The sequence below is a fragment of the Hydra vulgaris genome, chromosome 04 (genome assembly GCF_038396675.1).
Source record: "Hydra vulgaris chromosome 04, alternate assembly HydraT2T_AEP".
In the NCBI taxonomy this organism is placed as follows: domain Eukaryota; kingdom Metazoa; phylum Cnidaria; class Hydrozoa; order Anthoathecata; family Hydridae; genus Hydra; species Hydra vulgaris.
Genome location: NC_088923.1, coordinates 9,976,298 through 9,998,923, shown reverse-complemented (window position 1 = coordinate 9,998,923; position 22,626 = coordinate 9,976,298). Strand labels below are relative to the sequence as shown.

Sequence of the window (22,626 nt, the reverse complement as noted above, 5' to 3'; positions counted from 1 at the left end):
GTTTAAAAAGCGACCACAGCTACTCAAAAAAATATTTTTATTGTTTAACAGGTATTATTCAATACTTTTTATCTTGTAAACACTGTTCAACGATTTAAACTGCGGAAATTGCATTCTTAAACAGGCCCGTAGCCAGAATATTTTGAAGGGGGAGCACTTTTTTTAAAGGCGCTTAAACAGTATAAAATTGCATTCATTGCAACAACGTATTAATCGGAAAATCAAATTAAGTAAAATACCATAAAATATTGTTGTAAAATACTTTATTGTATGTACAATAATCAGTGTCATATGACTAAGGATGGCAGTTCCATTCTTCTTGGATGAAGTTTGATAAAAAGTTTTGTGATTTCTGTTTTTTGTAATGCTTCGACCTTATCACGATGCACATGCAATAATGTAAGTGCTCCTAAACGCCCATCCTTCATGGATGCTCTAACATAATTTGAGAATCTACGAAGCGCAGACGCACATCGCTCGCATTCACAAGAGGTTACTGGAAGTGTACATCCAATGCATAAAAGCGTATGTATATTTGGAAGAGCTTGCTTGTTGCATTTCAATAATGAAGCTTGTAAATTTTTTGGTTTCGGATCTTCCATCTTGTCACAAAAGTTCTTCCAGCGAATAATTTCTTTATCAAGCAAATCTGGCAGAGGTAGATTGTTGCTATAGATTTCGACAACACCTTTAAGACTTTCAATTATGTCACATATTGAAGCTCGAGATACATTTTCACAAATAACATGCAACAGTTTTATTGCTTGACAAGATTGTTCACTAAACATTAATTGGAGGTCCGATATAATGTAATCTTAATAAGGAATAAGAATGTTACGCTTGCAAACTTCATGTGGAGTATAACCTGGAGTATTCTGATAATAATTTTGCCGTTGAACTGCTCTTGATGTTACCACATTGATGCCCAAATGTTCTGCTGTTCTTACTGCATGTGTGAAGATGGCATCCGATAGTTATTCAAGCTGAGCATTACGTCTTTGTTTTAATTCTAATACAACTTCTTGTACTCCTTTGTATGCGCCAATCACATCTTGTGTTCGACCTTGTAAATAAATAGCTGTGGCTCTCAGGTATGATGTCAATCGTATAATTACTAGCAGCGTATAAACGAATTCAAAGTTTTGTAGGCATTTTTTGTAAGACAATGCATTTCGTCAATCTTCCGGTGTCCAGCTTGAACAATCTTCATCTTTACCGGTGTATACATTCAGATGCAGTTTATCGGCAATAACACAGAATAACAATCTAGCATAGCGCATAATAAAAATAATGATAGCCATTAATATTCTCTATCCATTTTGTAATACAGATATTCAGGAGACTTTTTCTGTGCGCAGCTCCGGCTTCTTTTTTTATTATTTCAATAAGCAGTCGTTCTCACTGTGGTGAATTGTTGATCCATAATGTTATAGCCTTTAATTTGTCTAACACGTTATGTATTTGCGGAAAAGCGCAGCTGTGGGATATAACAAGATTTACACAGTGACCTTGACAATGTCCGTAGAATGCTAAGCTATTGTCTGTCAAAATGGCCTTTGCCAAACCATGCCGCATGTTGCTTGCTACATCATACTCTTGGCCACGAAGATTTTCAATTTCTCATCCATGGTCTAAAAGCCTTTTTTTTCAAATGATATAAAGCACAACCTGTAATTCTGTCAGCTGGAATAACATCAAGAACTTCTTCTCGAATAATATTTTTAAAGTCAACAAACCGAACTGAAATCACCACCTTTTCTTTGTTGTGTAAAGATAATTTATCTATCAAAAGAGTATAAAATTTGGCTTTTTTTATTTCTAAGAGAAGATCAGCTTGAATCATATGATAACCAACAATGTCAATAAGTTCATTTTGGATTGTTCCAGGAATTATGTAGCATTCTTTAGTCTTGGTGAATTGAGATGCTGAAGTAATTCTGAATTATGCTTTGCAAGAAGCTGAAGCAGTGCAATAAAGTTACCTTGGTTGACACTTGTATTAGTATCAGATAACTTTTCGTTAGATCCACGGAATGCCAGACCTAACTTTCCTAAAAAAAGAACTGCTTCAATAATGCACTCTTTAAGAATGTGTTTGTTAAAACGGATTCTTTCTTGCAATGTTGTATCAAATTTTATGTGTATTTGTGTATTGGGGTTGTTGCACATTCTCTTTGCATCATCCAAACACTCCAAAGCATATGAATGATATTTGTTTGAAACATATTTTTTAAGATGTTTTGCTAACTTTTTCCAGTCAACAGCTGGAGTCAAAACAAATTGTCCTTTACTTTCCTTACTACCGGTTGGCAAAAAAAAAAACACAAGCACCACAGTATAAACCATTATTTTCCTTACTGTACCTTAAGTATGGATCTTTATTAGGTAGTTTAATGGGGAAACGTTGCTTTTTTTCATTAACTGATAAAGAAAGAGGTGTTGACACAGATCGGTGATGGTTATCATACATATTAAGTTTTTCAGCATTGGATAACAATGGCAGTGTTTCAATGTCTAACAATCCAACATCATAACAAAGATGAGCTAAAGTATCAGATTGTTGCGCTTCATTATCACCATTGCCAGATTGTTGTGCTACATTACCATCGCTGCCAGATTGTTGTGCTGTATTTTCGTCAATGTCAGATTGTTGAGTTGTATAACCATTGCTTCCAGATTGTTGTTCTGCATTACCATCAATTTCCAATTGTTGAGCTGTAACATCATCAGTTCGAGATGCTTGTGCAGCATTACCATCACTGCCATCTGTTTGAGAAATGTCAAAAGTGTTTGGAGTAGATATCAATTTTCCAAAAAAATTCGTAATTTTAGTTAATGATTTGCCAGCTTCCTTCATAACCTTTTGCTCTTTGACATGCTTGAATTCTGAACTTGATTTTTTTTCCATTAGTTTATTTTGACATTTCTAAATATATATATATATATATATATATATATATATATATATATATATATATATATATATATATATATATATATATATATATATATATATATATATATATATATATATATATATATATATAACTACCAATTCTTGTATTAAATTTATTAGTAGTACATTTTCTGTTAATTCTGATATATTTTTAATAATATATTGTTTATTAAAATTTATTACAAATGTATACTTAGTACATGACCGTAGACAAGTAGAACTTGGGGGAAGGAGGAGGCTAAAACCCCTCTTCCCTCTACTCTAACCCCATCCCCACCCCCACTTTTTGTTTTTTGTTTTGCTAAATAGCAATGTTTTCGATGATTTATTTCAGCGGTATATCTTTAAAACAAAAATTATCTGGTGCGGTAGGTAAGCGTCTTTAAAAAAAGGTAGAAATGAATTCTATTATTACTTCTTTCTATGCAAGAACTATTGTCTCATCGACTTCTCTAAGCACTTTTTCTACTGTTAAAAATACATCTTTTGCTAATCCTGTATCTACCGCTACTACTACATTTTTATTAGACACTACTTCATCTACTTGTGGTTTTAACTTATATCTCTTACTGATCCTGTCACTACTGCTACTAATTATTTTTCTAATCTTGAGTTTGCGATAATGTTTTAAAAGGCCTCATACTATATGACACTTGTTTTTCAAAATCAAACTTTGTTTACCGTTTTTTATTTTCTTTAACTTTCCGCATTACATAAGCATTTGAAAAATACTTTTTTAAGGCCATATTTTACTTCAAACCTTAAAAAACATTTTTAGATAGTAAATTACCACGTAAAATTACGACAAATTAGGTGAAAAATAGGCATTGGTAGAGTAATGGGGAGCATAATGAGACAGTGGGGCATAATGAGGCAGATCGCATTTATCATAATCAAAATTTATTTATCATAGTCCAAAAGTTTATCGTTTTAAAGATTTTTAAAATTGTGTGTTTTAAAATCATTTAGTTTTAGGAAAAATATGACGAGTTCTTTTGAAACAAAAAAAAAATGTAGAGAATGACAATTATTTCATACCTTAGGTATACGAACTTTAAAGCTTTATTATTTTTTTTTTTTATATTGCCTTTTTTGATCTCATGGAGTGTAAAATAATTTTACATTAAAAGTTTGAGTGTTATTTTCATCATTAAACATTATTCTATTATTTTTATACACCCATAATTAATTTGTTTAATAAAATTGTCTTAAAATTAAACAATTTTAATGCCGACATGTTGCGGGGCAAAATGAGATATTTTATTTTATTTGTTTTGTCGATATCTAATAAGTATATTTATTGTAAATATGTAATATTTACTGTTATTATGCAACATATTAAAAATTCTTTCCTTATATTTATTTTATTTACCTATTATGTTTAAACTTTATCTAAGAGGTTTATTTGTGGCATTTATTTCAATTTTAAACAGTCTAGTAATGTAAATATTATATACAGTGAGTATATTTGTAAATCTATAGGCTATCTATACTTGTTACATGGGTTGTATTAGATAAACTAGTGCTTAAGTGTCTCATTTTGCCCTTCATTACTTTACTACCAATCCGTTGAGGAACTTAACTTAAATAGGAATGTTCTAATAACTATTCAATTTATGTTATCGTATTTATAATATTTAAGCGATTTGCATCCTATGTATAGCGTAACAATGCACAACGCATGGATCTGTATATACACAGAGCTTCTTTATAAACGTTTGAATCTCCGATTGTTTAAAGTTACCCAGTGGGCAACACGACGTCCGTGGGACGTCCTAAAGACATCCGTTTTGGACCAGTGGACGTCCCAACTGGACGAAGCGGAGACGTCCAAAGGACGAACCAAATTAAACGCTTTGCGTCCGTCCCAAAGGGACGAAATAAAGACGGCGCTAGGACGTCACCAATTTCTCCGTTTTACGGATATCTTTATTTTAGGTTTTTTTTTACAAAATAGGGATGTTAAAATCCGCTGTTTATGACTATACATAGTCAATTTGTTATTTAATATAATTAATTTAATATAGAAATATTTAATATATTAAAATATATATAAAAAAGTATATATATAAAAAATATATAAAATATTTAATATATCTTAATATAGTTAATTTGTTATTTACACCTTAAGGTGTAAATAACAAATTTCCTATATTGTTAATTTGTAATATTCTTCAGTAAGTACAATTCTCTCTCGGGTCAGAGAACAACGTTTATTCATAAAAAAAAACAATTGTTAACTAATAATTTTAAAATCTAAATCGCCAAAATAAATTCTGCTTAAACAGGCATAAAACAAAACAAGATAATAAAACATTAATTAGAAGGCTCTTAAGACTCTTCGTTCAAACTTCCAGCCCTACTTCGAACAGCTCTTTTGAGTAAGTCTCCAACGTTAAAATCGATTAAATCTTTTGTCAAGTTCTTTGTAGGATCCAGAAAAGCTCCTAAGGGAAAACTTTTTTTTGTAAAAACATATCAATAATATTTACATCACCAAATTGCTAATGAAACTACGTTTTTTTTAAATTTTTTAACTGTAAATTACAAGTGTTTCATGCTTACGCCATTTTCATGTAACTTGTATTTTTTTAAATACGTTTACTTTTTAAATACAAATTTGGATTATTATTTTTATATTATTACTTCACTACGTCATCGAGTTATTTCACTTAATTTTATGGAAACAGTTAATACTAAAGCACAATAAGCTTTTAGCTCACGGACGTCTTTAATGATACAAAAATTAGCACGAAGAAACATTTTTCAATTTCTTCAGCTTTATTCATGAAATGATTAGTGTGTACTAGGGTGTCCCAAAAAAAAAAAAAAAAATACCTCTCAATTTTTTCCCATTCTCTGAGGTCCAAATAGGCTAAAATTACCAAAAAAACACTTTTTGTTCCAGTAAAAGTGATAGCTGCAAAATTTCGTTTTTCAAAGAAAACTTTTTAAATATGTAAAATATCTAACAGTCTAATTTCGTTTTATCCGCTATTTTGACTCCCCAACATGAATCCAGCTATCCTACCAGCTCATTAAGCTCCGACAAGCATGAATCACAACCTATTGAAACCCTGGTTAGTAAGCTCTGTTGACCTGCTAACAACTGGTAGCTTTGGTTTCCTCATATGAAACTGCTCAGACAAATTAAAATGTGCCATTTTAATCATCTTTTTCGTTTCCTGATTCATCACCTAGGATACATTCTTAGTCATCCTATAGGCAAGCAGGTATGAAGCATTTACCAAACACCTATGGAATGAATTATTGTTAATATTTTTAAAAAACAACCTAACTTGTTATGCATTCTAATCAAACCTGATGTGCTCCGTCTTATCTACCTCGCTCTGAGTGACCAGCCTTTATATAATCTTACACATAGTGCTTTCCTGTGCTATTTTATCTTCCCATCAATAAGATCCTCTACAAAATGAGAAATGTCTCCCTCCAACATTCGTTGCCTGCATATAAATTAGAACAGAGAAGGTTGTGAAGATGGTAAAAACTCCATAAAAGAACTTCAGTGTTGGAGTGTTGAAAGCAGTGATGTAAAGTTCTTTCAAAAGGTTGTTTTTAAACAACATTAAAAGGGAGGCCCTAAAGTTCCTCAAGAGGCCATTGACCACAGAGATATTTAACACGGGGACCACAAGAAGCTATGTGAACTAGTTGTCTTTTACATGTTTTTTATATAAGAATTATACGTTTATGAACATATAAGGCTCAGGTTATGTTTAAAAATTAGGTGTGTGATAAGCATTTTGTTGCGTGTTACTTTAAATCAGGCATCTTTATGAGCAGAATACTGAAATTTTCGTTAGTTTTTATTTGATGCATGAAAACCATTTAATGTGGTTATTGCTTTGCTAAACAAAAATATTTATATATAAGTATAGATGATTTTTTTCTTAACCACAAGGTTTTCGAGAATGCACACGGTTTTGTAAGCTTAAGAATAATTAAGAGACTCCTAAAATAATTTAAATAAGCGTAACCAAGCCTGTTACAAAAACCTAAAATTCATATTCATATATAAAATAAAAGCATGCATCACACTAATAATAATATTATTCACCTTGCTATCTTACTATTCAACATTAAGTGTTTAAAAAACAAAAAAATGAGAAAAATGTCCTAAGAAATTAAGTAATATTGATAACAAAACAACATTCATTTTCAAAAGATTTGATTCTTTTAAATTTTATAAAAATCACTTTTTAACAACTGATTTTGTTTTTTGGTTATTAATAGCCTCAGTGGACTTCAGAGAATGGCAAAAACTTTAGAAATGTTCTCAAAAAGAAAAAATAAAACTATTTCTGGTACACCCTTTTGGTGAGCGTAATTTAGAGCTTTTGTTAAAGCTCTAAATTACGCATGTTTTTGAGCACAAATCTAATAATACCGGAATTCTTAAAGATGTTTACTTGATGCATGAAAACCATTTGATGAAGTTGTTTTTTATTAGTGCAAAATAAAGATATTTATGTATCAAATTCTAAGAAAGTATGATACATTTTGCCTAAACATACCCAAGCCCAAATCTAAAAACCAAAATATGCTTTTAAAAAGTCATAATAGCACTATTCTGTACTTAGGCATCATTATTAACTTTTTAAAAACAAAATTAAAGATAAAAATAAATTTTATTACATATTAATCCAACATGTAACGGACATTTATTTTCAAAAAAATCAATTTTTTCAAATTTTACAGCTATCACTTCCTGGCTACAAAAATTTTTTATTCTTTTGATTTTTAGTGTTAGTGGACTTAAGAGAATGGGAAAAAAATGAGAAGTATCCTTAAGAAAAAAAAATTATGTTTTTGGGACACCCTAGTGCATACCGTAAACCTTATGGAAATATTGAAAATACATACTTAGCAAGCAGCGATAGTGCATAGTCTTTGAAAACGCTCTTTTCCCAGTTTTTCCATCTTTACTAAACAAATCTTGGACACTACGAACCATTAAGGCATCTAATCCAAGCCGTACCTTTGCTCGTACATCTTTTCCTCCAATCGCCTTTATAGCCATTTTCTAGAAAAATGTAGTTTTGTGGTAAAAAGTTTTATAAAATTTTTATTTTGATAGAGAAATATATAGTATTCCATTCAAAACTTGCAAATAAGCACCATATAAGTACCAATAAATTTTCATTCAAGTTCCAGTTCACAAAATTTTATGATAATGAATATGTTGTTTTTTTTTAATTTTTTTTTTGTTATGTTTAAGGTCCATATTTCTACACTTGCGTGATTTGGACATGTTTCCATAATGCCATTTTCTAATTTAAATGACTTTCTGGAAGAGTTGAAGCAACTTTTTAAAACCGGATGACCTTCCTGGCATTAACCTGTTTTGCAGATCAGGACTGAATATTTTTATTGTGATATTACTACTATATATATAATAATATATGGCATACTCTCTCAAAAACCGTTTTACATTGTTAAAATAATGAGTACAATAAAAAATATGTGATAATTAGGTTTCCCCTTCTATCAAAATTACCTGAAAATGTTCACCCTTACCACTTAACAGCCAACTCTTAGACCTCTTAGAATGGTACTATCAACAACATAAAATTATGAACATATAAAATGTAAATTAAATAAGAAGGTATTATTTAATCTCAAAGTTACTTAAAAAAGGTATTTGTTGCACAAACTAATAACAAGTTTTAACTACCTTTTTATTGCGATAAGTTTTATTTTCAAGTTTAATTTCCTCTAAGTCAAACTTTTCTATAGATGATATAGGCTAAAGGTCCTCCACTCCAACATTTGCATCAAGTTCATCACCATCAATCAGAGATGCCAACATATTCATGATATGGGTTTGGTTTTCCTCTAATTTTTCCATTTTCATAAACATAACATACTGAAACTCTAAAAAATAATTAAATTATGTAATCAAAATATTTATCTTTACAATCATTTAATTAATCGCCAGGACCTTTTTTTCTTTATACATCACGGAGATTAAGACTAATTAATAAGTAAAAACCTTTTGATTATTAAAAATATATTTGTAAATTTATATTATCAATAGACCTTGACTTTTGGTAATAAAAACTATAATTAAATATAAAAAATTGAAATAGGACTATTGACGAAAAATCAAAGTATTAAAAGAAGGGCTTACGTTTAGTTGTCATTTCCTTAAACCTGGCTCCACCATCAGCAAAGGTATTTTTAGGTGTTTTAAAACTTTTGTTAGCAGAGCGAGGAAGAGGAGGGCCTCCTAAAAAATCTTCTCTTCTAGTTTTACTGGGTGAAGATGCTGAAGTATTTAGGGTAGGTGATGTAATTTTGTTTTTACTTAAAAGATGGAGAGATGTGTCTGAGAGTGCTGCAATTTTTTCATTGTCTTATTTTGGAATACTACGCTTAATTCTTTTTATAGATGAATTCAAAAAAGTTGATGATGATGATGATGCAAAGACAGGAAGAATCTCTTCTTGGGAGTGCTTTTTACCTATGTTTACAACCGTGGAAGGCTCCTTCTTATTGTATAATTTCTTCAATTCCAAAACTGGACTTATAGTTCGTGGGTGTTTTTTTGGCAGTACTAAAAAAATATACAACTCTAAAACCCTGGACAGAGTAGCCACTTAGTTATCCAAAGAAATTAATTTACAATTTAAGATTTTTTTCTGCCTATTATTATTTAGACTCAGTGGATCTGAGGTAGAAAAACATAATAAAAATTTGCTGAATATTATACTATATCTTAGTGGAAAAAGTTATGTGAGTTGGAAACCACCTCAAAGTTTATTAAAACTAATGAAAAAAAGAAGACACTAATGAAATACCATTGGCATCATCAGAAGATAATACATCCTCAGCCGTAGTTGCAAAATCAACCAACTCCTGTGCTTCCTCACGTGTCCCTTGGTGGAGCAAAACCTCTACTATTGGGTATGTCATCAAATTTTCTGGCCAATAAACCAATCAAAGACTTTGATTCGTTTTATGGCCAGAAAATTTGCTGATGTAAAGTATCAACCCACGGACAAGGCACAATGGTTTTCCACTCTGAACCATTTTCCAGGACAACACATGCAGCCCAATATCTAAAAGATAAGTTTACAGTATTTATTCATTGCAAAATGAACCTAGTCCATAAAGACTTATTCCTTGTCACTATTATCCAAAACTCTGAAATATATCTTCCTCTACAAACCTGCAAGTAGGAGAGAGTGAATTTTAAGTGAGTACTTTGAAAGCAAGTGAAAATTTAAAACATTGAATAAAAATACACTAAAAGAGCTATAAGAATAACTTATTAAAACCATTCAAGCATGTTTACATATCTTGTGTTAAAGGTATTATAACATAACTATTTCTATATGGTAAGCATACACATTTTCGAACTAGATCAGTTCTTTGAATAATACATTTTATGGGGCAGGCATTTACTTTAATACGATATATATCAAGGTTTCTTGAGTCAACAAAATGAGTAAAAAAATATTCAAGTGCAGATTTTGGATAAAAACCACACTGGAAGCCTCCATCTTGACATATAACAGTGACAAACACAACGTCATTACAGACCAAAAAACATGAATCTTTTGCACCAACTCGTATCTTTGAAATACTTTCTTCCTTTAAAGATGGAGTATCTTCAAGCTCACTTAGTCTCAAAACAATTTGCATAACTGGATTATGTTTTCCACGAATTAATCGCTTTATCTGACACAAGCAGTTTTCAAACTGAAAAGCAGATATTTCATCCAAGCTGCACTGAAAATACTCCACATCATCAGCAATGTGTAACAGTCCATGTACATTATATACATTAAAAGAAGAGCCATAATGCTCTTTGGAATTCTTAACAAAGCAATTAAGCAGCTGTCTTGCTGACTCAATGTTACTATTATGTTTAATAGTGTTCTTCTCACATAACATTCGAATAGCAAGCGACAAACTCAAAAAATGCTTGTAACTTTGTTTAATTAGTACACCTTTCAATGCAACCAAACCAGTATAAAGAAGGAAACTACGTAGCTCGGTTGCTTTCCACCAATTCAATTCTGATATTGACCTTGGTTGGCGGACAAAGTCACTTGGCAATCTTCCATTAAACTTTAACAACTGCTCAGAAATTATATTTTGGTGCACGGACAACAACCAACCATCAAATATATCAATAGATGCACCTTTTAAAAAATGTAACAAACGACGCACCACTCCGAGACAAACTAAATGCATATATTTTTTTTTTTTTTCTTTGTTATTTCACCTCCCCAAGGCCCAGAAGGCCACTACAGATGAGGAGGCTACTTAAATGTGGTTATAACCCTCTCTCAACTCTATAACTCTGAAACACGAACCTTGACAAACAAGGCCGCTGCGCGGAGAAACAAGTTGAGCGCAGTACTACCAGGGACGTGGTGGGGATCGAACTCCGAACCTCTCGCTTATGAAGCGAGCGCTCTACCACTACACCACTACCGCATTTTATATAGTCTAATACAAAATCTTGTATAAAATTAATTGGCAATGGAAGCAAACATGAATAAGAGTATTGATGTCGCTTCCCACTGGCATCTGGAAAGGAGTAAGAATGGTTACGAAACATATCATTATTGCGTAAAGTAACATTTTCTTCTAAATCATCAAACACAGTCCTTTTATGCTTTTGCATACCTTTTTGGGTACATCTTTCACAAGAGTAATACCCAGTATGCTGAACAATGCCTTTTAGAAGTGCTCTTGCTGGAGCATCACAAACAAAGCAAAACACTGATAAGTTATATTGTTTACCATTTATGTTTACTACTGATTTAGAGAGCTCCTTCAATTCTTGCACAAATTCAGAAAGAAACTTTGTCATTTTTGGTTTAGATTTGCCACCAAATAAAGCTACCATAAATGGTTTAAACTTTCCAAATTGAACTAAGATTGGCTATAATTGATATGAGCTAGATTTCCATATAAGTAGACCATCTAAATTCACATTTAACCAAATATCCTGTGATTGGTATTCATGTAAATTCAATATTCTTTCAATATTTTTTTTTATTCCAAAATATACATATGCCTTGTCTACAACAACAGCTACATCGTTTTCATTCTTTCTACCTAATAGCGTACGAGAATCTTTGGGTAAAGAATGACCTTTTTCAATCAGAAGTGCTAACAATTCATTCACACATTGTCGGGTACATCCATGTTTCAATGACCAAAGTTTTAATGATTTACAAAATTGGGAATCTAAGAAATCATTATACTTATTCAAGTTATCAGAAAGTTTTCCAGTAATTGATTCACAAGAGTTTATATCAGAAATATCATTCTCATCATTGCTCACTAAAACAGAATCATCAATTGGCTCACTGAAAGAACTGCTGTCATGCTCACTGCTATTATCATTGTTACATGAACTTGAAAAACTGCAGTTAAGATCAAAACATTGATTATTTGAACTAATATATTCATTAGTGCTAACATTTGGAATATCTTCATCATTGTTAATTTTATGTTGGCTAAGAGAAACCACTTCAGATAAAGCATACACAGTATTACGATGATGACGCCATCGAAAATGTTGGTCTCTTTGACAAAAATAAAAACATATATAATGAAATACTCAATAACCAAGGAAACTTAAAACATTTTTTGATTTTTCAAAGAACATTATTTGAGAAGGAGAAGTAAATTGGTGAAAATTTAAAATCAGTGTGGTTAAAAACAAAAATAATGTGTCCATCAAAAGAAACTTTTAACATGGTTGTTGTTATAGTTTGCCCCAATCTGAGATAGTGGCAAATTACAACATTTTTCTTGGAAATAAGGTGATATAAATAAGTCATAATAATAAGGTGATAATAATAAGGTGGTAAATAAGTCGGATGATCAGGAATACTATTAAAAGATTTAGTGGCAATCCAGTTGAATGTTTTTTTTAATTCAGCTTAAGTAATTTTAAGTTCTTCAACCCTGTTGAAAGTTGAAATTTTTCCCCAAACATATTCCTAACAACATTTATTTATTGCAAAGTTAATGAATTTAGTCCATGAAGACTTATTCCTTGTCAAAATTATCCAAAACTCTGGAATATATCTTCCTCTACAAACCTGCAAGTAGAAAAGATTTTTAAGTGAATTTTAAGTGAGTACAAATACAATCTGTTGGTGCCCTGAGGGAAACATCAGGAATATGCTTGGGAAAAAATCTTTTATATAAAAATATTTCTGTGACATGTAATTAAAAAATTACCTTCTCTTTTTCTCTTTTTCTGAACGCCTATTTATGTTGGGAATTCTTTGTTTTTATTATAAAGTTAATGTTACCAGAAGATTAGCAAACTTTTATAAAAACTTTTTTTTTTTTAAAATGGAAAATCAAAACATCTTTTTGGTTTTTTAAATACAGGACACTATAGTTCAAACTTCAATAATAAAAGGAATTTTTTTTTTTTTCTATATATAGAAATTGACTTCCATGTTTACGTACTATTATAATAGTACTATTATATATATTATAATAGTACTATTATAATAGTACTATTATAATAGTACTATTATAATAGTACTATTATAATAGTACTATTATAATAGTACTAGTATAATAGTACTATTATAATAGTACTATTATAATAGTACTATTATAATAGTACTATTACAATAGTACTATTATAATAGTACTATTATAATAGTACTATTATAATAGTACTATTATAATAGTACGTAAACACAGAAGTCATTTTTCAAACAATATAAAACTGTACGGTTTTAAATTGTTGAAAATTTGGACTTCCTGCGGACTTCTTATGGACGTCAATTTCCATACGAATGCATACGTGTGGAAATTGACGTCCACAAGAAGTCCGCAGGAAGTCCATTCATATCGGGGACCGACGGACGGCATTGTACCGTCCTCCGGACGTCGTGCGGACGATGCATGCCCACTAGGTATTACCTTTTTTTACTTGAAATAAGGTATAATGTGAGCAATACAGCTGCGAATACAGGGTATTTGACAATTTAAAGAAAATTTATGCAGTCCCTGAAAATATGTTATATCACTCTATACATAAAAGGTCTTACAACTGAATCTTGAAATGTTTCATAGTTAAGAGACAGTTTGTTTGCACCCCTCTTCTTTATAGCCCCTCTACCCCCTTCCCTTCCCAAATCCTTAAATTAAATAAGTTGTCTACAGCCATGTAATACAATTATATTTTATTTTTGGATAATGATTGGATAGAGGATGACGTTCAAAAAAAACAGATTTTGATTTTCGTAATAATCAAAAGAGTTTATGTTGAAATCGGCGATTAAACAATTTATTTTCTTTTTAAAATCAGTTTTCTTCAAAAACTGATTTTAAAAAGAATTTTTAGTAAAAAGGATTTTTAGTAAAATGTTGCATAAGTTTTCGATTCTTCCGGTTGGTGACGTGTAGAAACAGCTTATAAGTATATTTTTTGAACGCCTATTGATAAATTCAATTGGTAAAATCTCTTTGTTTTCGTCAGAAACTCTTAATTCGTCAAAATATAAAATATCAAAATATAAAATATCAAATATAAAATACAAAATATAAAATACAAATATAAAATACAAAATATCAAAATATAAAACTCCACCTCCTCGCTTATTATGTACTTCGTTCTAAAAAATTTGGATCAAACTTGTAAGATCGAGACTTGAATTATTTTTAAAATCTGTTTCTACACACCAGGTTTCAGTTAATAAATTTAAATTAAAAGAATTATCCGAATAAAATAAAAAAAGTTTCCAAAACATTTAATTAAGCTATGAAAATGAATGCATAATCATTTATTATCGTTTACGATAATCATTACTATCGTTTACGATAATCATTACTATCGTTTACGATAATCATTACTATCGTTTAAAAATTGCTAACCTTATTAAGATAAAAATATAAGCTTTTAAATTCAGGAAAATTATTTTTATTATAATAACTTTTACGCAAATTAGATTTGTCATCTAAGGTTAATGGATTGGTTTGGTTATAACCAAAGATTTCTTAAAATCATCATCAACTTCATAATTTCAGCTTCAATCTAATTTTTGGCCATAAATAACAACGCACGACAATATGAAAGTTTATTAGGAAGATTAAATTATTTTGTATATAAATTGTGTGATTATCACGTTTTATTGATGTTTACTTACTTTATGTGATTAACTTATTACCAATTTAAAAAATTTACCTGATAGTCGTAATTCTAACAAAAACCTAACAAAATGCTTCAGCGATATTTGTGGTTTAAAGATTTTACAATGATTTTTCTTTTTTATTTTTTGCCATTATTTTCTTTCTTCCCTGTACGACGAGCTTTCTCTATTTATATATTTCCTTTTATGCCAAATTTAAGTAGTAATTTAATTTATTTTTTCGCTTTTTTTCCAGGTTTCTTCCTTAGTTTCTTCTATTTCTTCGAACTTCAAATCATTTCGACCATTTTCTCTTTTTTAATTCACTTTTGTGATTTGTTAAATTTATTTTAATTTCCTCTTGAAATTTTATTTTATTATTAGTTTCTTGCATTTCTCCATTTTTACAAAAAAGTAACTCATAAAGCTAGTTTTATTTGATTAGCTTTAGTTTAAGGTGATTACTTTCTTCTTTCAAAAAGATGAGTTTTCAATTTTTAAAATTTATCATTGAAAATTTTTATCAAGATATTTATGTGTATCTCTTATGGTTCTTTGACTTGTGATGAAAAATAACTTTCGGCGATTTTTTTTTTAATTCAATAAAACTCAACTAAAAAATTTAAAAAAATTTCTCCTCGGGTTAAAAGCACGTCTTTAACAAAGACAGTGCTCCAATACTTAATACATACGTACTAAAAAATTTCAGTATGTCTTTTTTCCAATTATTCTGAATTAATATTTAGATGATATAGAGAACAATATAGTAAGCAGGAATTTATGTGAACAAACCAAGCTATATAACTAAGTTATAATAGCCCACTGAGTTTCTGTATTAAGCTCAATGTGTTGAAATGATTTTTCAATTGAGCGAGTTTGAACAATCTCAGTATCACACGATATATTCAGATACACTAGTGCTAGATTTGTAACTTTCTCAAATTGAGAGGGTTTCAAACATTATATGATCATAGTTTTTAAACGCTAAATTTTTAAGCTAAGTTTTTAAAAGCTGAAATTTAAAATTTATCCATAAAAATAAATTGAATTGATTATTTAAAAAAAAACTATTTTATCAACTTGAAGCTCTCATGTTAAGGGCAAAGGGGAGGGGCGAGAATTTTAGGGCTTTTTTGTTTTTGCATTTGGTCAGGATAGCAAAAACTTATGGTTTTTTTTATTTTCTTCACTTCTAGACGTTATTTCGGCAATTTATATAAACACATAATAAGGTTAATTTATATCAATCTATTAAACGCTAAGCTATCCAAATATCTTCATATTTAAATGCGAAACCCAAACAAGAATATCAAACAATTTAAATTAATTGATATCATGATGGGTGATCATTACAGCAGAAATAGTTTTAAATCCTTTCACTATTAGATTTCATGTGTTTTAAATGAGATTTAGATCTTAAAAAAAAATAATTGTTTGTATTTTGCAAAACAATTTGTAAGAGGATGGTAAAAAGCAAAGAATTTAAATCAAGAAGAATAAAAAAGAATGTATAAGCATTCAAAATGAGTTGACAGATTCTTATCTTCTAGATATACAGACAGATACTTATCTTCCTGATCGATATTAAAATTTAAATAAAGTTTTTAAAAAATATTGTTTCGGATTTTTTTTAAAAGCTCTGAAATTTTCTCTGTATGTTCAATTAATACACACCAATGTCATTATTTGATTAGATTTGATTGATAAATATTTCGAAATTGATATAAAACTTGAAGAAACCTTCTTGTTTAAGATTTAAAATTTATTTTCTAAGAATTATAATAGTTTTTTTTAAGTTGTTTTCAAGTTATAAGGTTTAGAAGATATAGTAAAATCGTAATAATGTTTGGTAGATATTGCTTTAAAAAAAAGCATTGTTAATTTTTATTTTTAATTTGGATGAAAAGTTTTTGTATTTAGCGCATTAAATCTGAAAAGCCAAAAAAATAGAAAATTATAAGTTTAATAATGGCCTTTTTTTACTGAAACCACCTTAAATTTTTTGTTGTTGTTGTTGTTTTTCTTTTTTTTTTTCTTTTTCTTTTTTTTTTTTTCTTTAGTTTTAATTGTTTTTCTTTTTTTAGTTTTTATTTATTCAAAACTTAATTCAAAACTATTTTTATTTTTAAATGCACAATTTTTTACTTAAGTTTTGTTAATAATATGACCAATTATCATTTGTTTTTAAAGATGATATTGCCTTTAAATCTATTAGTATATATTCTTTACAAAATAATAATTTATTAATTAAATCCTTCTAAACTATTGAACGTCTTATTTAAGGAACAAAATTGCCTTAACTTTGACGCCAATCTCATTTATTGAAGAACTCAAAAATCGCTGGTATAATTGAATTGGTGAGAAGAAGAACAGTACTAATCCATTTTTTGTGATTTTCACTTTTTTCATAATTTCATTTAACTTATATCGATCTCTGTACTTACTACAAAAATAATACTAGTCCATTTTTTTTTCATTATTTTTTGCCATTAAGTAGATTGATAAATAGTTTATAAACTATAACTGTTTAAAACTTAAACATTGATTATCTCGAAATGAAAAGTATTCGTTCTTCTTTTCGCCGATTCAATTATAACAACTCTTTTAAAGAAACTCTTAAACTTTTTTAAAAGTAAAGTTTACAAAGTTTTATATAAATATACGCAGAAAATTAAAAAAAAAGAAGCTGTATAAATCCAGTTGTTACATGAAAAATTATCTTTATGGCATGTCTTACCAACAATTGATAGGATTAGCGCAGCCGTTTAAACTTGTAGGAAAGCTGTACAATCTTTGCTCAAGTAAAAAAAGACAAGTAACAAAATGCCGCCACTAAAGTAAATTTGTCATCCACAACTTTAGTGTTGCGTGTTTTAAGCGTAAAACTCTGAGTTGTGTTTCAAGCAAACTAAGTTTGATTTAGTAATAGTTATCAAAATTTATTATAATAATATTACTTGCTCTATTTTTGTGTTAAAAATAAACTTAATAGAAAAGTAGAACAGATGTACCAGTATATTGATTGATTTAAATCCCGCAATAAAACTCACACAAAAAAAAATTTTTATACATTGAACCAAACAAAAGTTATTTTTCAAGTCATTAGGTTTTACATTACGTTCAAAACTTGAACGTTTAGCAATTACTGTGCCTACAATGACACTGAATGAATAGAAATAAAATAAATAAAGCCCTTAAGGTGCCAATATGTTTCCTCTTTTTTATTCATCAATTTAGATAACCATACAGATTGTGCATATATAAGTAATATTTATGTTAGCACAATAATTCATGAAATATTTAACAGACATCAATATTTATACAATACTCAACAAAACTAAATTCATAAAATAACTTTAGTTTGTAAAATAAATTATTTAATGTCGAATTGTCTGTTTTGTTTAATTATATTAATTTACAATTTGATTATTGGTTTGTGATTATTGGATTACTGTGATAATAAGTTACTGGATTACTGTGATATGCAAATAAATTGTGTTTGAGTAGAGAAATGCAAAACTTTTGGCGTGCTTAAATAGTAGAAAATAAAACTGTTGAATATCTTAAAACATTCCCATAAAAGCTGCCAACTAAAAACGCATCTGCTGTTCACGTATTCAATTATTGATAACTCAATGCTAAAACATTTTCATATTTGTTCAACATCACTGAGATCTTCTAAATTTCATCACTGAGATCTTCTAAATTTCATCACTGAGATCTTCTAAATTTCATCACTGAGAACTTAACTTTTTTTTAATAGTTTTGTGAAATGTTTGTAAGTTAAAATTTAAAAGTTTTAATTCTTTCTAACTTGGTATGTAGGGGAGAGTATGCATCCTTGATCCTAAAACCCAGGATGATTTAATTTAATAACAAACTCTTAAAATAATAATAATTGAAGAACTAATATTGAATCTAAAAAAAAATATACTTTATTAAAGTTTCTTAGAAACATAAATACAAATAACTTTAAATTAGTTTTATAGTTTTGTCTTTCATATTACTATATTTTTTTTGGTTTGTTTTTTACACCTGGATTTTAGAATAAAGTGTGCATACTCACCTTTAATATATATATATATATATATATATATATATATATATATATATATATATATATATATATATATATATATATATATATGTGTGTGTATATATATAGTTTGATTATTTTAAAATCACTTCTAGAAAATTAGTTTGATTATTTTCAAAGTTTATATCAATTAACTATCCTATTTTTTCATTTCATTAGCAGCTAATTACAATGGTGTAAAAGTTACATTTAATTCAAAACTATAAACTTAAGAAAGCCTTCATAGATAATTTCGCATCTTTCATTAAAGAAACTTTTTTGTTTCACCAATAGCAAGTTAGACTATTAAGTAATTTATCCAATTACAATAAAAGTAACGAAAAAAACAAAAACAAAAACCCTTGAAACTTATAAAGCTACTCGATGGTGTAGGCAACTAATTATACAACTTGAAAACGTCGCCTCTATGAACAACTAGTTTCATGGTTAAGCTTAAAAGTTTACTCCTAAAATTTGAGCCAAGCACAACCTCAAAACTATAAACAGCAATGCTTAAACAAATAAGTCCGACACTAAATAAAGAACCTTGATCTAGAAAAATCACCAAGTTTTATTGACATAAAAGTTCGAAAACTGTGCTTCTTTTGAAACATTAAAACTATTGCTTTATCTACAAAACTTTAGTTACCACAATCAGGAGCAATTTTGTGTGAATGGGAGGGGGTGTCAAATATCGAATAGCTGACTCAAATATTGAAATTGCTCTGGGGTAGTTATGACCCCTCACCCCATCCCCATTTTCAACTTACAGTCGGCTTTTTCAGGAATATAGTCGACTTGTCGGCTTTTGACACATTTCAGTATGTAGATTTTTAATTTTGAGGACCTTTTTTTTTCTTTTTCTTTTAAGAAAGACTGCTTTCTTAAGACAGTTTATAAGGCTTCATCACCCTACCCTCATTTTGTTTCAAGAATTCCCCATGACGACAATACCTTAAATACTTTGTAAACGATAATATCATAAACCACGTTGATACAATACAATGTTCTAAAAAATATATTACGTCAGTAACTCTTTTGAGCGTCATCTAAGATGTCTTCTTAAAACAACTTGGACTTGAAAGCATACTTTCATTTAACTTGTGATAGCTTTGTTTAAACATAATTTATTGACATCAATAATTATAAAACCATGATTAAAATTCATTAACCCACTAAAATCTAAAATATTTTCTGTAAAATAAGTTTCATCTTAATTTATTGTAATTTTTGATTATTATTTTGGCTGGCTTCTTTTTTAAAGTTAAGCGAAGATAAAAATCAAGATAAGAGAAAAAAGCTATCCGCTAAATAGAACTTCAATTTTACATAACTTTTATCAGTATTTGTATATGAGTTGACCCCCTCAAATAAAAGAGGACTCAAATCGAGGGGGGGGGGGGATTTAAACCTTGAATGGTCATTATTTTTGAACGCTGATAGATTATATTATGAAATTTAAAATCTATCGATGAGTATAACTTTAGTAGAGAATAATAAAAAAAAAATTGTCAACTTGTTGCTCTCACGTTTAGAGCAGTTGTGGCCAAAATTTTAAGCCTTTTTGGTTGGTAGTCTCCAATTATCGCAATTTTTTGCAAAGCATTTTTATTTGATATAATTATAAACGTATGAATGTTCGGAGTTTATTCCATTCCTGAAAGTTAGTTATTTGAAATACCAAAAAATGCTGGATCCGCACACACACACACACACACACACACACACACACACACACACACACATATATATAAATATATATATATATATATATATATATATATATATATATATATATATATATATATATATATATATATATATATATGTATATATTTATATTGTATATATGTTTATGAATATAAAAGTTGATTTCAATAAAAACGACAGCCCCCTCCCCCACACACCCCAAATGGGGAGGAGGCCCAGCGAATTTAAAGGCTCTTATGCAAATGTAAGGAGTTTTTTTTCCTAATGGAAAAATATCTAAGATTTTGGGACTCTTATGACAGGATTCTTTTTTTTTTTGATGGAGGGGGTAGGGGGCTCGGACTACGTAGCCACAACACTGCTAGTTACTCCTTTTTTAATTTAAAATTAAAAGCTGTTGATTTTAATAAAGTTGTTAAAACAAAAAAGTGTTTAGTGGGAAAGGGTGGTAACACCTTTAAGCACACCTAGGTGTGCTACTGCCAGTGGGATCTCAATTTGTTTAATTTACTGATTATTTATTAGTAAGCTAAGTTCAGAAAACAGGTTGTTAACTTTTTAATTATTGTAATGACAAATTTAGTTTATAAAAGTTTAATAGTTATGACTAATACATTTTTTATAACATTAAAAACAGCTTTTGGGAAATCAAGTTATATTATTCAATCAAGTTACAGGGGATAAAATGCTTATCGGAAATTTGTCGAACTTAAAAAACTTAAAAACTTTCAAAAACACGGATCAAAATCCGTGGAGGCGAACCAATTTTATTTAAGTAAAATATTTACACATCAAGAAACAAATTAGTTTAATTCAAGATAAAAAACTAAGTAAACGAAAAACAACGATAATAAATTTCTTTAATCTTTTATTTCGTGAATATATTTCATTTTATTCGTAACAAATAAAGTTATTAAAATGATTAATGCTAAATTCATAGTGTCGAAAAATTCTTTTCGCGTAGAAGAATTTTTTGAGGCAAGTTTACTGTAGGCACAGTTTTGTTACAATGTAGTTTATTAACAGTTTTTCTCCGAGTTTATAAAAAAACATTGATATTTTGCGTAACTTTTTTGAAAGCCTCATTAACTGAATAAATTTCTTATGTCCGTTCAATTTTGGTTAAAGCCGGATATAAGAAATTTAAAAGAAATAAGGTTCAGAACTGCAAAATAAATAAAGAGAATATTACAAAGCTTTTTTATGGATACAAATACTACCGATAAAGCTGTAAATACATCAATATAAATTCAGCTTATGTTCTCTTTGAATTGTTTAAGTTTAGCAATAAACAATTATTGGTCACTTAATTTTATTATTAATTTACTAGATATATAAATAGATTTAAATGTCGATATATCACAGTTCTATTAAATTCTTAATGAACATCTTAAATTCTTAAATAATTCAGTACATAAATTTTATGTGTCATTCTTGTGTCTTTTATTATTGCTATTTTTATTACTATTATATTTATAATGACTGGATTTTTGTTTGTTTGTTTGTTTGTTTGTTTGATAATAAGCTTATATTGATTTTCGAGTTTACTATTTTTAAAAGAATTTTGCAATTTGGTTTAATTTACAAATTTGGATAAATTATTGTTTTATGGATCCACTGGAATCTCGTCTGTTGCTAAAGAAAGATTTATGGTTAAAAAGTCACAGAGGCTCTGTTTTTACAACCCTATATATATATATATATATATATTATATATAGGGTTATATATATATAGGTATATA

The 22,626-nt window shown here is 28.9% G+C and overlaps 2 protein-coding genes across 4 annotated transcripts; both read right to left on the bottom strand.

Moving 5' to 3' along the window:
• Nucleotides 1-287: 287 nt before the first annotated feature.
• On the bottom strand, nucleotides 288-788 carry LOC136079172 (52 kDa repressor of the inhibitor of the protein kinase-like). The gene has a single exon (XM_065794895.1). The coding sequence runs from the start codon at nucleotides 786-788 to the stop codon at nucleotides 288-290; it is 501 nt and encodes a 166-aa protein (XP_065650967.1).
• A 4,367-nt stretch (nucleotides 789-5,155) lies between these two features.
• Nucleotides 5,156-13,402, bottom strand: LOC136079553 (uncharacterized). 3 transcript variants are annotated; one of them, XR_010638020.1, is made up of 5 exons: nucleotides 13,190-13,402; nucleotides 9,108-10,038; nucleotides 8,652-8,851; nucleotides 7,841-8,000; nucleotides 5,156-5,403 (listed from the first exon to the last, which is right to left on the bottom strand). XR_010638020.1 is itself a non-coding variant. In XM_065795398.1 (5 exons), exon 1 carries the CDS (start codon nucleotides 11,177-11,179, stop codon nucleotides 10,271-10,273), a length of 909 nt encoding a protein of 302 aa, XP_065651470.1. In that variant the 5' UTR covers nucleotides 11,180-13,183; the 3' UTR covers nucleotides 5,156-5,403; nucleotides 7,841-8,000; nucleotides 8,652-8,851; nucleotides 9,108-9,533; nucleotides 9,778-10,270. The 3 variants fall into 3 exon arrangements, 2 of the variants coding, with proteins under 2 accessions (XP_065651470.1, XP_065651469.1); XM_065795398.1 differs by lacking the exon at nucleotides 13,190-13,402 and having other exon boundaries at nucleotides 9,108-9,533; nucleotides 9,778-13,183; XM_065795397.1 differs by lacking the exon at nucleotides 13,190-13,402 and having other exon boundaries at nucleotides 9,108-13,183.
• Nucleotides 13,403-22,626: the final 9,224 nt, after the last annotated feature.

What these genes read in the sequence shown, in the direction of transcription:
- LOC136079172 (XM_065794895.1), bottom strand. Translation starts at nt 788, where the DNA reads ATGTTTAGTGAACAATCTTGTCAAGCAATAAAACTGTTGCATGTTATT.
- LOC136079553 (XM_065795397.1), bottom strand. Translation starts at nt 11,179, where the DNA reads ATGCATTTAGTTTGTCTCGGAGTGGTGCGTCGTTTGTTACATTTTTTA.